Below are 12,828 nucleotides of genomic sequence, written 5' to 3'. Positions count from 1 at the left end.
CCTACCTAAAGGTAAAAGCCTAAGCAGTTTATTTGCCCGGTGTGTAGGGTCTTCAGAGATTTTAGCTGCTCTTTTCCTGACCCTATACCTGTATAAGTCCTGGATAGAGGGAAGGTCAGCCCTGATGATCCCTTCTGCAGACCTAATTGTTTGTTGCAATCTGGACCCATCTTGTCTTGTGGATGAGCCAAACCACACTGAGATGGACAGAGACAGGATGACTATATAACTGAACTGTAGAAGATGTCCAGCAGCTCCTGTGGAAGGTTGTACTGAGTTGCCTAAGGAAGTACAGTCTCTGCTGGGCCTTCGTCCAATCATTGTCTATGTGTGAGAACCATCTCAGGTCTCGAGAAATGGTGGCTCCTAGGAACCAAAAGTGGTTCACAGCAGACGCAGTGTTGTTGAGGATGGTGAGGGGGTGTGTGGTGGCTGTGTTCTACAAAAGTCCACCATAATCCCCACACTCTTGAGTGGGTTAATTCAAGGTGGTTCTAACATACCAGTGTACCAGCCGATCCACCTCCTGTCTGTATGCAGACTCATGACTATCCTGGATCAGTCCAATGACAGTGGTATCATCTGCAAACTTCAGGAGTTTTGGTCTGCTGAGATGCAGTGGTTTGTGTAGAAAGGAGTGGGGAGACAGCACACCCCTGGGGTGCACCAGCTCTTCTTGATCTTGTGCAGGAGAAGATGCTCCCCAGTCGCACCTGCTGTTGCTGATCCTTCAGGAAGCTGCTGATTCACAAACAGGTGGAGGCCGGGACTTTTAGCTGGGTGAGATTCTGGTGGAGGATGTCTGGGTTGATGGTATTGAAGGCCGCGCTGAAGTCCACAAACAGGATCCTGGCGTGGTCGAGGTGTTGCAAGATGAAGTGTAGTCCCACCGGTGTGCCTGGTAAACAAACTACAGGGGGTCCAGCAGGGGACCTGTGATGTCCTTCAGATGCTTCAACACCAGCTGCTCAAAGGATTTTATGACCACAGACATCAGGACAACAGGCCTGTAGTCATTTAATCCTGAAATGATGGGTTTTCTTTACCTCACCAACCATTGTGAGGTAAATCCAACCTTGACTCTGTGATGGTCTGGTGACCTGTCCAGTGTGTCCTTAGCCTGTTGTCCATTAATGACTGCTGGGACAGACACCCCCTCCTCCTCTATTGGGACTAAAGGTCAAATGAGTATTTGCAGGAGACTGAGACTGGCTGAGTCCATCACTGTTTTAACCTTTTAGACATATTTGATGTTCTGTAAAATAACAGTCAGAAAACTGGTAGCAAATACTGTTTTATTCTCCAATATTTACATTTCCATCATCTGCAGTTCAGCCACAGATAGTCTGGAATGATTCTTCTTTTAGGAACAGTCTCATCAGAAGTCATATTGTGAACTGATCTGGCTCATTAAAACATAGCAGATACTAACAGTGAGGAACTGAACAACCACCTGGGCAGTTAAAACAGCTGCTCCACTCACGTCATCATTTTTCATCACAAATCAGTTCCAGAAACCCTGAAATTCACAGCCCACAGATCCTGAAGCAGCCTGTTTATCTGGGACTAAAATACAAAACTGTTCAGATCAAATGAAGAAAAACTACATTAGTGACACAAACAAGAAACATGACAGAAAAGATTGGAAATAGAAATGTTAGCAGTCTTGGTATAGCATCAGAAGCACATTGAAGGAATAACTCTAAATGAAGCTTTGACTGGAAACAGAACAAAGCCTTTAGATCCTGGAATAATCCCAGCTTGCATTTTTTAGGACTGGAAGAGGACGAAGTTTACAAGGAATCTTTTCCAAGAGTTTCAGAATGAAAGTGAATGAATGTGAAAAATATTTCTGAGTGAAAGAGATAAACATGTAGAGACTGAACTATCTGTTCAACAGTGAGAGTGTTTCTCCGACAGGAGGAGACTCTTTAGACTCAACACAGAAACACTGAGGAACCAGAACTGATCCAGAATCCAGGATAAAGAGGTTCAGTGAATGTGGTGTTGAAGGTGTGGAGGTGGATCAGTGAGTCAGAGGAGACTCTGTAGAAGGACAGAATGCCAGCAGGACAGTCCACATACACTGCTACTCTGTTAGAGATGGAGGAGGAGGAGGAGGAGGAGGAGGAAATGGCTGTTTCGCTGTTATTGTGCAAGGCAGAGTAACCACCAACAGAGCAGGTCAGACTCCAGGACTGATCATTAGATCCAAACAAACACTCATTAATGAGTCTTGTCCTCCCGATTCCTCGGTAACTCACTGATATATAAACTCCTCCACTCCACTCGACCTCCCAGTAACAGCGACCAGTCAGACCATCACTACACAGCAGCTGAGGAACATCAAATCTGTCTGGATGATCGGGATATGACTGAGGCTTTTTAAACCATGTCACCTTCCTGTTGTCTTCGGACAATTTGAGCTCTCTGCTCGCTGTGTTTGTGTCGATTGTGAGCTGACAGGAATCTGATGGAGAGAACAAACACAATCCAGCTGCAGTTATTGATCATTTATTGAGACTTTGATGATGACTCCTGAATGAGTGATGGACAATTTCAAGATGGTTGAATGTGAGCTGCTTTGTTGTCATTAATCAAATAAAAACACACTTACACTTCCTCAGATCTTTTAACCATCTGACTCCAGCAGGTTCCCTGAAAGGAGGAGGAGGAGGGTCAGACCATCAGTCTGTTTCAGCAGCAAACATGGACATTGTAATAGATCAGATCAGATTACTCTCTGACATGCTGCTTGAAGAACTGGATCTGGGTCATTTGGACGCTGTGACCTGCTGCATACGTTGTTTGGTCCATTGTGGGAGGAACCAGACTGATAGAGCAGAATCAACCAAAACAACATGACGCACCCTGTACTGCCTGTCAGTTGCTAACAATGAACTATGCTGTATAAAGGTAGCTCATGACTGAGGAACCTTGTTCTGGAAACAAATCCCAGTAGATCAGCAGTTTTTGAAATACTCAGACCAGCCGTCTGGCACCAACAAGCATGCCACGTTCAAAGTCTCTTAAATCACCTTTCTTCCCCATTCTGATGGTCGGTTTGAATTGCAGCAGATCATCTTGACCATGTCTACATGCCTAAATGCATTCAGTTGCTGCCATGTGTTTGCCTGATTAGAAACTTAACGAGCAGTTGGACAGGTGTACCTAATAAAGTGGCTGGTGAGTGTATGTGTCTGTATATATACACACTAATTTGTATCAGGGGTTTGGGATTCTTTGGATTTGGTTGATGATGTATTCAGTTGTGGTGTCCCCCACATCAACTTTGAGAGGGAACCAGTTGTTTCTTCATCATTTTATTTAAGAATTATTTATTCCACTGCCTTCTCCCACACCCCACTGAGATAGAAGCTGATTGATGATATGAGAGACAATAAAAACAGTTTTTTCAGCATCTATCAGCTCTGCTTCCTAGACAAGATGAGCTGCAGCATTCTAAATCAGAATGGAAATGTCCTGATGTTCTCACCATCTAACCATCTTAGTAGATATGACACACACTCCACCACCTGGTGATGTTCCTGCCTTTGCTGTTCTGTAAACCCAGTGCAGGGTAAAACAATTGGACCGTATCATGGTGAGGTCCAGAACCACTAGGGTTCTCCATGTCTCAGAGAAGCAGACAATATTAAAATCTCTAAAGTTCTGTTGTAACTTTACTCTGGACACAGATGATCCAGTTTGATGTCCAGAAACTGGGGACCCAGTAACCATCATCCACTGGAAACTGTGTGTTTGTTCACTGGGTCCGGTTCTGACTCCAGCAGGTTCTCCTGTCTTTGCTTTGTCACTATTTGTGTCCTCCTGCTTTGTTCTTTGAAGTGAGGTTTATCTCTGGAGGCCATCTTGAGTCTACAGACTCTCCAGGAATTGGTGAATAGATGGTTTTATAAGGTCCAAAAGAGTCAATGTTCTGTAAGTAGTCAGAACTAAAGTGTTTGGTTAGAAAAGTGAACTTAAAGAGACGTTCCATAAAACCAGAGTCGGGTCAGAGGGACCAAGACAACGTTTTATCTTGGTCCCACAGGATTCTAAATAAGACAATGAAACAGATGATGAACTAACTGCTGTCTGTTCCAGCTGAGAAACTAACGACTCAGAAGGATTGACCAGAAAATCATCAACTTAGCATTTAAACCATTTTAATTTGTGAAACAGAGAATACTGTTCCTCATTAAAACCCAGAAGAACCAGTTTGATGAATCTTCACCTGAATATTTCCAGTGTACAGTCTGAACCAGACGGCAACTTCTCCCCTGAATATTGTAGGTTGTTGTTCTGCAGGTCAACTTCTCTCAGACAGCAGGACTGGGAGCTAAGAACTGATGACAGAACTTCACAAGTTCTCCCTGAGAGGTTACAGGATCTAAGTCTGAGAGACAAAATGAAACAAGTTAGAAGAAGAACAAACAGATGTTATTTGGACATAAAAACTTTGTCTCAATCCATGAACAGTCAGGATGATCAAAGTTTGCTCAGATAAAAATAGGGTCGGTATTGATGTTCCACTATTATGACTCCTGCAGGACCCTTGTAGTTGGGTTGGGCATTTATCTTTCATATCCAGCACTGATTACTGATATGGGACACCTGAGGACCTGGTAAGGTCCTTAGATTTAAACCTTGACTGCCAACTAACTAGTCTCCAGACATCATACTTGTTTGATTGTATTCTCTGTCCATTCTCAATTCTTGCAAGAACTAATTAAAGTGCCACTTTGATTCTCTCCGATCTCCTTTGTTAACTGAATTTATTGAGGTGCATTTTTATGTTTCAATTTACAATTAGCAACGCTTTACTCCACATTGAGACATTTGCTTTTTCTATATCAAAGAATACAACAATCATCAGTTCTGTCATTTTTATAGCTTTTTCTATATCATTACTTCCTCTAACTAGTGCATATTTTGTTGATCGACCTGTTCTGAATCCAGACTAGTAATTATTAATCAGCTCGCTTTGTTCCAGGATATACACCAATCTATTGACTAGTATTCTCTTCATCCATTTGCACATGTGGGATGTTACAGCAATCGGTCAATAATTATTCGGGTTGATGTATCTTTCCCTGGCTTATTAAATGGAAGTATTGTTCTCCTTTTCCATATATTCAGAATTGTACCTTCTCTCCAAATGTTATTAAAACGTTTTAGTACTAAATTTAATGTTACTTCAGGAAGCTTCTGGAACATGGCATAGCATAAATAGTCTTCCCCTCCAGCTGAATATCCTGTGTCTTTTATTACTGTTTTTTTGGTTCTTTCCTATTTATATCTTCCTAATAATCTTACGAGCCTCTGCCCATTTACTTTTTTAGTCTATAAGGTTTTCTCCTGTCATATTTTTCTGTAATGTTTTAAATGCTTTTTGAGCTCTTTAAACCCTCCTCTACATTCCTCATTCCACCATAGTACCACTCCTTTTGTAGTTATTGTTGGAACACTAAACACTGCAGCATTTAATGGATGTTCTGTTACCTGTTTAGTCAATACTTATGTTTCCTTTTTATGTTACCAAGTGACTTATTTGACTGATTGTTTGAACATTGCCAGTTAGCTTTATCAAAGCACCATCTTGTTAATATGAATTCTCATTGTCTGCATATATTGTCATTAATTATTGTACTTACTGGGAAGTGATCATTCCCCAATGTAGTCTCTCCACTCACATGAACTCACAGTAGAGTCAGACACTAATGTAAGATCAAGGCATGAAACTGTGCCTTAATTTATATTCATTCTTGTTCCCTGACCATCATCAAGGCATACCAATGATTTGTCATCCATCATTTCTTCAATTACTCTGCCATTGTCGCGTAAATGTTCTGACCTGAGAGTTTCCAGTCTGCAGTTTGGACTCTTCAGTCCAGAAGACAGCAGCTCCACTCCAGAATCCTTCAGCTTGTTGTTACTCAGGTCCATCTCTCTCAGATTAGAGGACTGGGAGCTGAGAACTGAAGCCAGAACTTCACAGCTTCTCTTTGAGAGGTTACAGTTCTTCAATCTGAAGAGACAGAAATCAAAATGAATAAGAACAATTCTGATGGAATAAAACTAAATAAAAACATCTTAGTATTAAACAAGACAGATGAAACTACTTCATGAAATAAGAACTCAGAAACGCAACTGCAATGCAATGCATGTCAGACCCCTAAAACAGAACAAAATGTTATTTATTCAAATTTCTATGTTCAGTGACCCACTTAAACTTTGAATAACGTTTTAATCTGTACAGATTGAGCTGTAAACACGGCCTGTTGTTGTTTTATTGAAAATATCCTGCATCGGCTTGCGAATAGTGGAAAACTAAATGATATTTCCATATAACCCTATTCCAAATTGGAATCAGGTTCTGATGCATATTTACTCCTCCTTCAAATGCTGAGGGATAATCAGTATAATAAAAATCCTTATGAAAATAGAAAGAAAGTTATCACTAAAGGGAAGGACATTAAGAGAACAGAACAGCAACCAGAAATCTCAACATTAATTATCAGAACCAAGCAGCAATATTTTGTTATTTTAAATTCTAGTCACTATATGCAGGAAACATGTTGCCTCTAGAGGAGGAAGTTTGTGCTGTGACCTTTAACTTGAGCAGTCCTATGATAATGTAAGCCTGAGGGAGCTTTGGACCCAAACTGGACTGTTTTGTTTTAATTTTGATTTTTAATCTCAGCTTAAAGGCTAATTATATGAAATACTGGAACACAATAAATATTTTATGATTTCCCCTTTGAAAATAATCAGATTAATAAAAATATATATGTCTATTTTTTGTCTGAAGAAGCCGAATATAATTTATATGTTAAAAGTGAAAAGAAAATAATAATAACTGAACATTTTTAAAAGGAACCATTTTGGACCAGATTTTAAGTGTCAGTTGGGTCTTGTGGAATAAAAATGTTAAATAGTTTATAAAACAACATTACAGGGTTTTAATAAACACATTTTGAGAGAACTGATGGCAAAATATCAATATTTATACTTTCTAATAAATCCTTAGTTGTTGAGCAGAACATTTATGATAATAGTCACTCTTTCCTGGTTTTAGCTCCTGGTGTCAAAACCCAAATTCTGTCAGAACTTACAGAACTTTGTTTGAAGCTTTGACCACTGGCAGCAGCCTGAGAAGAGCCTCCTCTGAAGCAGAGTATTTCTCCAGGTCAAACACATCCAGATCTTCTCCTGATGACAGTAAGATGAAGACCAGGGCTGACCACTGAGCAGGAGACAGTTTATCTGTGGAGAGACTTCCTGAACTCAGAGACTGTTGGATCTCCTGGACCAGAGAACGATCATTCAGTTCATTCAGACAGTGGAACAGGTTGATGCTTTTCTCTGCAGACAAGTTCTCATTGATCTTCTTCTTGATGTACTGAACTGTTCCCTCATTGGTCTGTGAGCTACTTCCTGTCTTTGTCAGCAGACCTTGCAGGAGAGTCTGATTGGTCTCCACTGAAAGACCCAGGAGGAAGAGGAGGAACAAGTGCAGGTGTCCATTTGGACTTTGCAAGGCCTTGTCCACAGCACTCTGATGGAGACTTGTTAGATTTGATTTCTTAATTAACTTAGACCAAGAAGAAACTTTTTTTTTTCGGTCTACCATCAGATTGACACCAGAGTTCATGAAGGTCAGATGGACATAAAGAGCAGCCAGAAACTCCTGAACACTCAGATGAACGAAGCAGAACACCTTGTCCTGGTACAGCCCTCTCTCCTCTTTAAAGATCTGTGTGAACACTCCAGAGTACACTGAGGCTGCTCTGATATCGATGCCACACTCTGTCAGGTCTGATTCATAGAAGATCAGGTTTCCTTTCTGCAGCTGATCAAAAGCCAGTTTTCCCAGAGACTCAATCATCTCCCTGCTCTCTGGACTCCAGTGTGGATCTGTCTCAGATCGTCCATCATACTTGATCTTCTTCAGTTTGGTCTGAACCACCAGGAAGTGGACATACATCTCAGTCAGGGTGTTGGGCAGCTCTCCTCCCTCTCTGGTCTCCAACACATCCTCCAGAACCGTAGCAGTGATCCAGCAGAAGACTGGGATGTGGCACATGATGTGGAGGCTTCGTGATGTCTTCATGTGGGAGATGATCCTGTTGGCCTTCTCCTCATCTCTGAATCTCTTCCTGAAGTACTCCTCCTTCTGTGGGTCAGTGAACCCTCTGACCTCTGTCACCATGCCAACACACTCAGGAGGGATCTGATTGGCTGCTGCAGGTCGTGTGGTTATCCAGAGGAGAGCAGAGGGAAGCAGGTTCCCCCTGATGAGGTTTGTCAGCAGAACATCCACTGAGGTGGACTCTGTAACATCAGTCAGGATCTCCTTGTTGTGGAAGTCCAGAGGAAGTCGACTCTCATCCAGACCATCAAAGATGAACAGAACCTGGAAGTGTTCAAAGCTGCAGATTTCTTTGGTTTCAGTAAAGAAGTGATGAACAAGGTCCACCAAGCTGAACTTTTTCTCTTTCAGCACATTCAGCTCTCTGAAGGTGAATGGAAATATGAACTGGATGTTCTGGTGGGCTTTGTCTTCAGCCCAGTTCAGAGTGAACTTCTGGGTTAAGACTGTTTTCCCACTGCCAGCCACTCCCTTTGTCATCACTGTTCTGATTGGTTGATCTCTTCCAGGTGGGACTTTAAAGATGTCTTCTTGTCTGATGGTTGTTTCTGGTCTGTGTGGTTTCCTGGATGCTGTTTCAATCTGTCTGACCTCATGTTCATCATTGACCTCTCCAGTCCCTCCCTCTGTGATGTAGAGCTCTGTGTAGATCTGGTTCAGAAGGGTTGGACCTCCTGCTTTAGCGATCCCCTCAAACACACACTGGAAACTCTTCTTCAGACCAGATTTAAGTTCACGTTGACAAATGGATGTAACATGTTCTGTATTTAGACAGAAGTAAAAAAATATATATAAATATTAATATTTGAAAGGATATTAAATATGTAATATAGCATCCATAATATATAATTAAATACATAATTTTATCTCCATGTCAAATCTTTATAGAAATCCTCTTACTGCTTTCCAGACGTTCAGCCAGCTCCTCCTGCTTCATCTTCTTCAGGAGGTTCAGCGTGACCTTCACAAATGGATTTTTGCTGCTACGACCAGAATCAATGTCAACAAAAGTAAAAATGATGTATTCAATATAATAGGTTCAACTAGGGCTGCACAGTGGCGCAGTTGGTAGCACTGTTGCCTTGCAGCAAGAAGGTCCTGGGTTCGATTCCTGTCCAGGGGTCTTTCTGCATGGAGTTTGCATGTTCTCCCCATGCATGCGTGGGTTCTCACCGGGTACTCTGGCTTCCTCCCACAGTCCAAAGACATGCTTGTTAGATTAATTGGTCTCTCTAAATTGACCTTAGGTGTATGAATGAGTGTGTGCATGGTTGTTTGTGTGTTGCTCTGTGATGGACTGGCGACCTGTCCAGGGTGTACCCAGCCTCTTGCCCATAGACTGCTGGAGATAGGCACCAGCTTCCCTGTGACCCACTATGGAATAAGTGGTAGAAAATGACTGACTGAGGTTCAACTATGTATTCAACAGTTTAACTGAAAATATCAAATATAAACAGAAGATAATAATAAAATATTAAAAACGGGAACAGCCATTCAGTGATTTGTCTGTTGTCCTTAAAATGTGTTTAAAATTGTTCATTTACATTAAGCTGCACAGCTCCAGCTCCTGTTGTAGTTTGTTGTAAAAATGAGTTTTTCCCAACCTTTAGCATCCCTAACCCTAACCCTACTGAAGGAACAGTAAATCTAATACAAGTCTGTGATCAGAGGCTGCAGCTGCTCTGTTTCAATGACTGACAGGAAGCTGGAGACACAGTTATTAAGCCAAGAACTGATCTGGAAATGAAAATATTCCAGTGCAACAGTCTGTGTGAGAACAATGAAGGCAAGTTAGTCAGACAGAACAAAGTCCAAAGGTAGGTAAGAGGTTTACATCCTGAGATGAATCTGTGTGCTTCATGATGAACATCGTCCAACATCTGCAGAGAGCTAACAGGAGGATTCATGTCCAGAAATAATGTTGCTGTGTGGTAAGAAAGTGGCTGCAACAAGTCATTTCTTTACTTTGAATGAAAACATTATTCATTTGAGGTTTTATATCTAATTTTCAGATTCAAGCAAAAATAAACTAATTTAAAAGAAAACTGGACCTCAGTAAGGTATTTACAGGGGAATTATTTTGTTTTTGCTCCATATCTTCACCAGAAGGAAAAAACATAGCTTAAACATCTGTGCATTTGTATTTACACACTTAAACCTATGAGTTAAATATGATCAGATAAAAAGGGTTGGTTGTTAATTTGGTCATTTATCTTGTATTATCTGCCCTCCTTTAGTTCTTCACTTTAAAAGTCGTCTGATTCAACATATGAATTAAAACTGAGGGAGAAAAACATCAGAAGCACAAATTCAGGAACAAAACAATCCACTAGAGTCTGAACTGGGAACACACTTATTTTGTCATTGATTATTTCTTTAAAATGGTGAACCTGAATTATGTCTTCAGCTGGAATCAGCCTGACCCCTGCTGGACTAACAGGTGAACTACAGACACTTAGAAACACCTCCAACAATGTTTACCCTGAACTCACTGGAGACTGAATTTGTGGAAAAGTTTCCAGCAAAAACGAACAGTTTCATAAATAGGAATAAAAATGTGGAAAAATGTGGAATCAAAACATTTCAAACTTAATCAATTCAGTTTCATACAGTTAAAACATACAGAATGATTCAACTGGATGGAAGAACAACTGATTTTAGCTCCAATATCATCTAACAAGATAATTTCATATCATCACAATAATACAATGGTTTGATTATTTTCATGATTTAGCATCCATCACACACTGCTTCACATGTGAACACAGACATGTGTGAGAAAGAGTTGTGTTCTCATTAATACACTGCTCAAAAAAATAAAGGGAACACTTAAACAACACAATATAACTCCAAGTAAATCAAACCTCTGTGAAGTCAAACTGTCCACTTAGGAAGCAACACTGATTGACAATCAATTTCACATGTTGTTGTACAAATGGAAAAGACAACAGGAGGAAATCTTTGGCCATTAGCAAAACTCACTCAATAAAGGAGTGGTTCTGCAAGTGGGGACCACAGACCACTTCTCAGTACCTATGCTTTCTGACTAATGTTTTGGTCACTTTTGAATGTTGGTGGTGCTTTCACACTCGTGGTAGCATGAGACGGACTCTACAACCCACACAAGTGGCTCAGGTAGTGCAGCTCATCCAGGATGGCACATCAATGCGAGCTGTGTCAAGAAGGTTTGTTGTGTCTGTCAGCGTAGTTTCCAGAGCCTGGAGGCGCTACCAGGAGACAGGCCAGTACACCAGGAGACATGGAGGAGGCCGTAGGAGGGCCACAACCCAGCAGCAGGACCGCTACCTCCGCCTTTGTGCAAGGAGGAACAGGAGGAGCACTGCCAGAGCCCTGCAAAATGACCTCCAGCAAGCCACAAATTTGCATGTGTCTGCACAAACGGTTAGAAACCGACTCCATGAGGATGGTATGAGGGCCCGACGTCCACAAATGAGGGTTCTGCTCACAGCCCAACACTGTGCAGGATGCTTGGCATTTGCCAGAGAACACCAGGATTGGCAAATTTGCCACTGGCGCCCTGTGGTCTTCACAGATGAAAGCAGATTCACACTGAGCACATGTGACAGACGTGACAGAGTCAGGAGACACCGTGGAGAGCAATCTGCTGCCTGCAACATCCTTCAGCATGACCGGTTTGGCAGTGGGTCAGTAATGGTGTGGGGTGGCATTTCTTTGGAGGGCCACACGGCCCTCCGTGTGCTCGCCAGAGGTAGGCTGACTGTCATTAGGTACAGAGATGAGATCCTCAGACCCCTTGTGAGACCATATGCTGGTGAGGTTGGCCCTGGGTTCCTCCTCATGCAGGACAATGCTAGACCTCCTGTGGCTGGAGTGTGTCAGCAGTTCCTGCAAGATGAAGACATTGAAGCTATGGACTGGCCCGCCCGTTCCCCAGACCTGAATCCGATTGAGCACATCTGGGACATCATGTCTCACTCCATCCACCAACGTCACGTTGCACCACAGACTGTCCAGGAGTTGGCGGATGCTTTAGTCCAGTTCTGGGAGGAGATCCCTCAGGAGACCATCCGCTGTCTCATCAGGAGCATGTCCAGGTGTTGTAGGGAGGTCATACAGACACGTGGAGGCCACACACAATACTGAGCCTCATTTTGACTTGTTTTAAGGACATTACATCAAAGTTGGATCAGCCTCTAGTGTGTTTTTCCACTTTAATTTTGTGTGCGACTCCAAATCCAGGCTTCCATTGGTTAATAAATTAGATTTCCATTGATGATTTTTGTGTGATTTGGTTGTCAGCACATTCAACTTTGTACAGAACAAAGTATTCAATGACAATATTTCATTCATTCAGATCTAGGATGTGTTATTTGAGTGTTCCCTTTATTTTTTGAGCAGTGTATGTTGGAATGAAGTTAGTTTCAACTAATTAGTTTGAACATTTAGAAACAGCTCACTTGTTTGCAGATGAATGTTCGTCTGATTGAACATCTTTTGACCTGTTGCTCCTTGAGGGCACACAGATTGGTTCAAGTCCAGATGCAGGTTTTGGTAGTTTCCTGTGAATAAAGATGGTTTGGTGATATGAGAGCTGAGCTCTGACATGGAGAAGAGTCCTGGACAGTTAGAGATGGTGATCTGACCTCTGAACTTTGCTCTGGTCCTCATGTTCTCCACACAGAGTGGTTTTA

The 12,828-nt window shown here is 41.8% G+C and overlaps 1 protein-coding gene across 1 annotated transcript; it reads right to left on the bottom strand.

The window, feature by feature from the left end:
• Positions 1–1,276: 1,276 nt before the first annotated feature.
• On the bottom strand, positions 1,277–9,135 carry LOC124861423 (protein NLRC3-like). The gene is made up of 6 exons (XM_047355186.1): positions 9,056–9,135; positions 7,119–8,916; positions 5,858–6,031; positions 4,238–4,399; positions 2,618–2,658; positions 1,277–2,470 (listed from the first exon to the last, which is right to left on the bottom strand). The coding sequence occupies exons 1-6, from the start codon at positions 9,090–9,092 to the stop codon at positions 1,938–1,940; spliced, it is 2,745 nt and encodes a 914-aa protein (XP_047211142.1). The 5' UTR covers positions 9,093–9,135; the 3' UTR covers positions 1,277–1,937.
• Positions 9,136–12,828: the final 3,693 nt, after the last annotated feature.

The sequence above is a fragment of the Girardinichthys multiradiatus genome, chromosome 24 (assembly GCF_021462225.1).
Source record: "Girardinichthys multiradiatus isolate DD_20200921_A chromosome 24, DD_fGirMul_XY1, whole genome shotgun sequence".
Lineage (NCBI taxonomy): Eukaryota > Metazoa > Chordata > Actinopteri > Cyprinodontiformes > Goodeidae > Girardinichthys > Girardinichthys multiradiatus.
The sequence above is the reverse complement of the archived record's forward strand: the minus strand, read 5'-3'. Positions and strand labels throughout refer to the sequence as shown.

What these genes read in the sequence shown, in the direction of transcription:
- LOC124861423 (XM_047355186.1), bottom strand. Translation starts at nt 9,092, where the DNA reads ATGAAGCAGGAGGAGCTGGCTGAACGTCTGGAAAGCA. An exon ending in AAAGCTTCAAACAAAGTTCT is followed by an intron (nt 6,032 to 7,118) that starts GTAAGTTCTGAC and finishes CTGTCTCTTCAG; the next exon opens with ATTGAAGAACTGTAACCTCT. An exon ending in TGTACACTGGAAATATTCAG is followed by an intron (nt 2,659 to 4,237) that starts GTGAAGATTCAT and finishes TCCTCCTTTCAG; the next exon opens with GGAACCTGCTGGAGTCAGAT.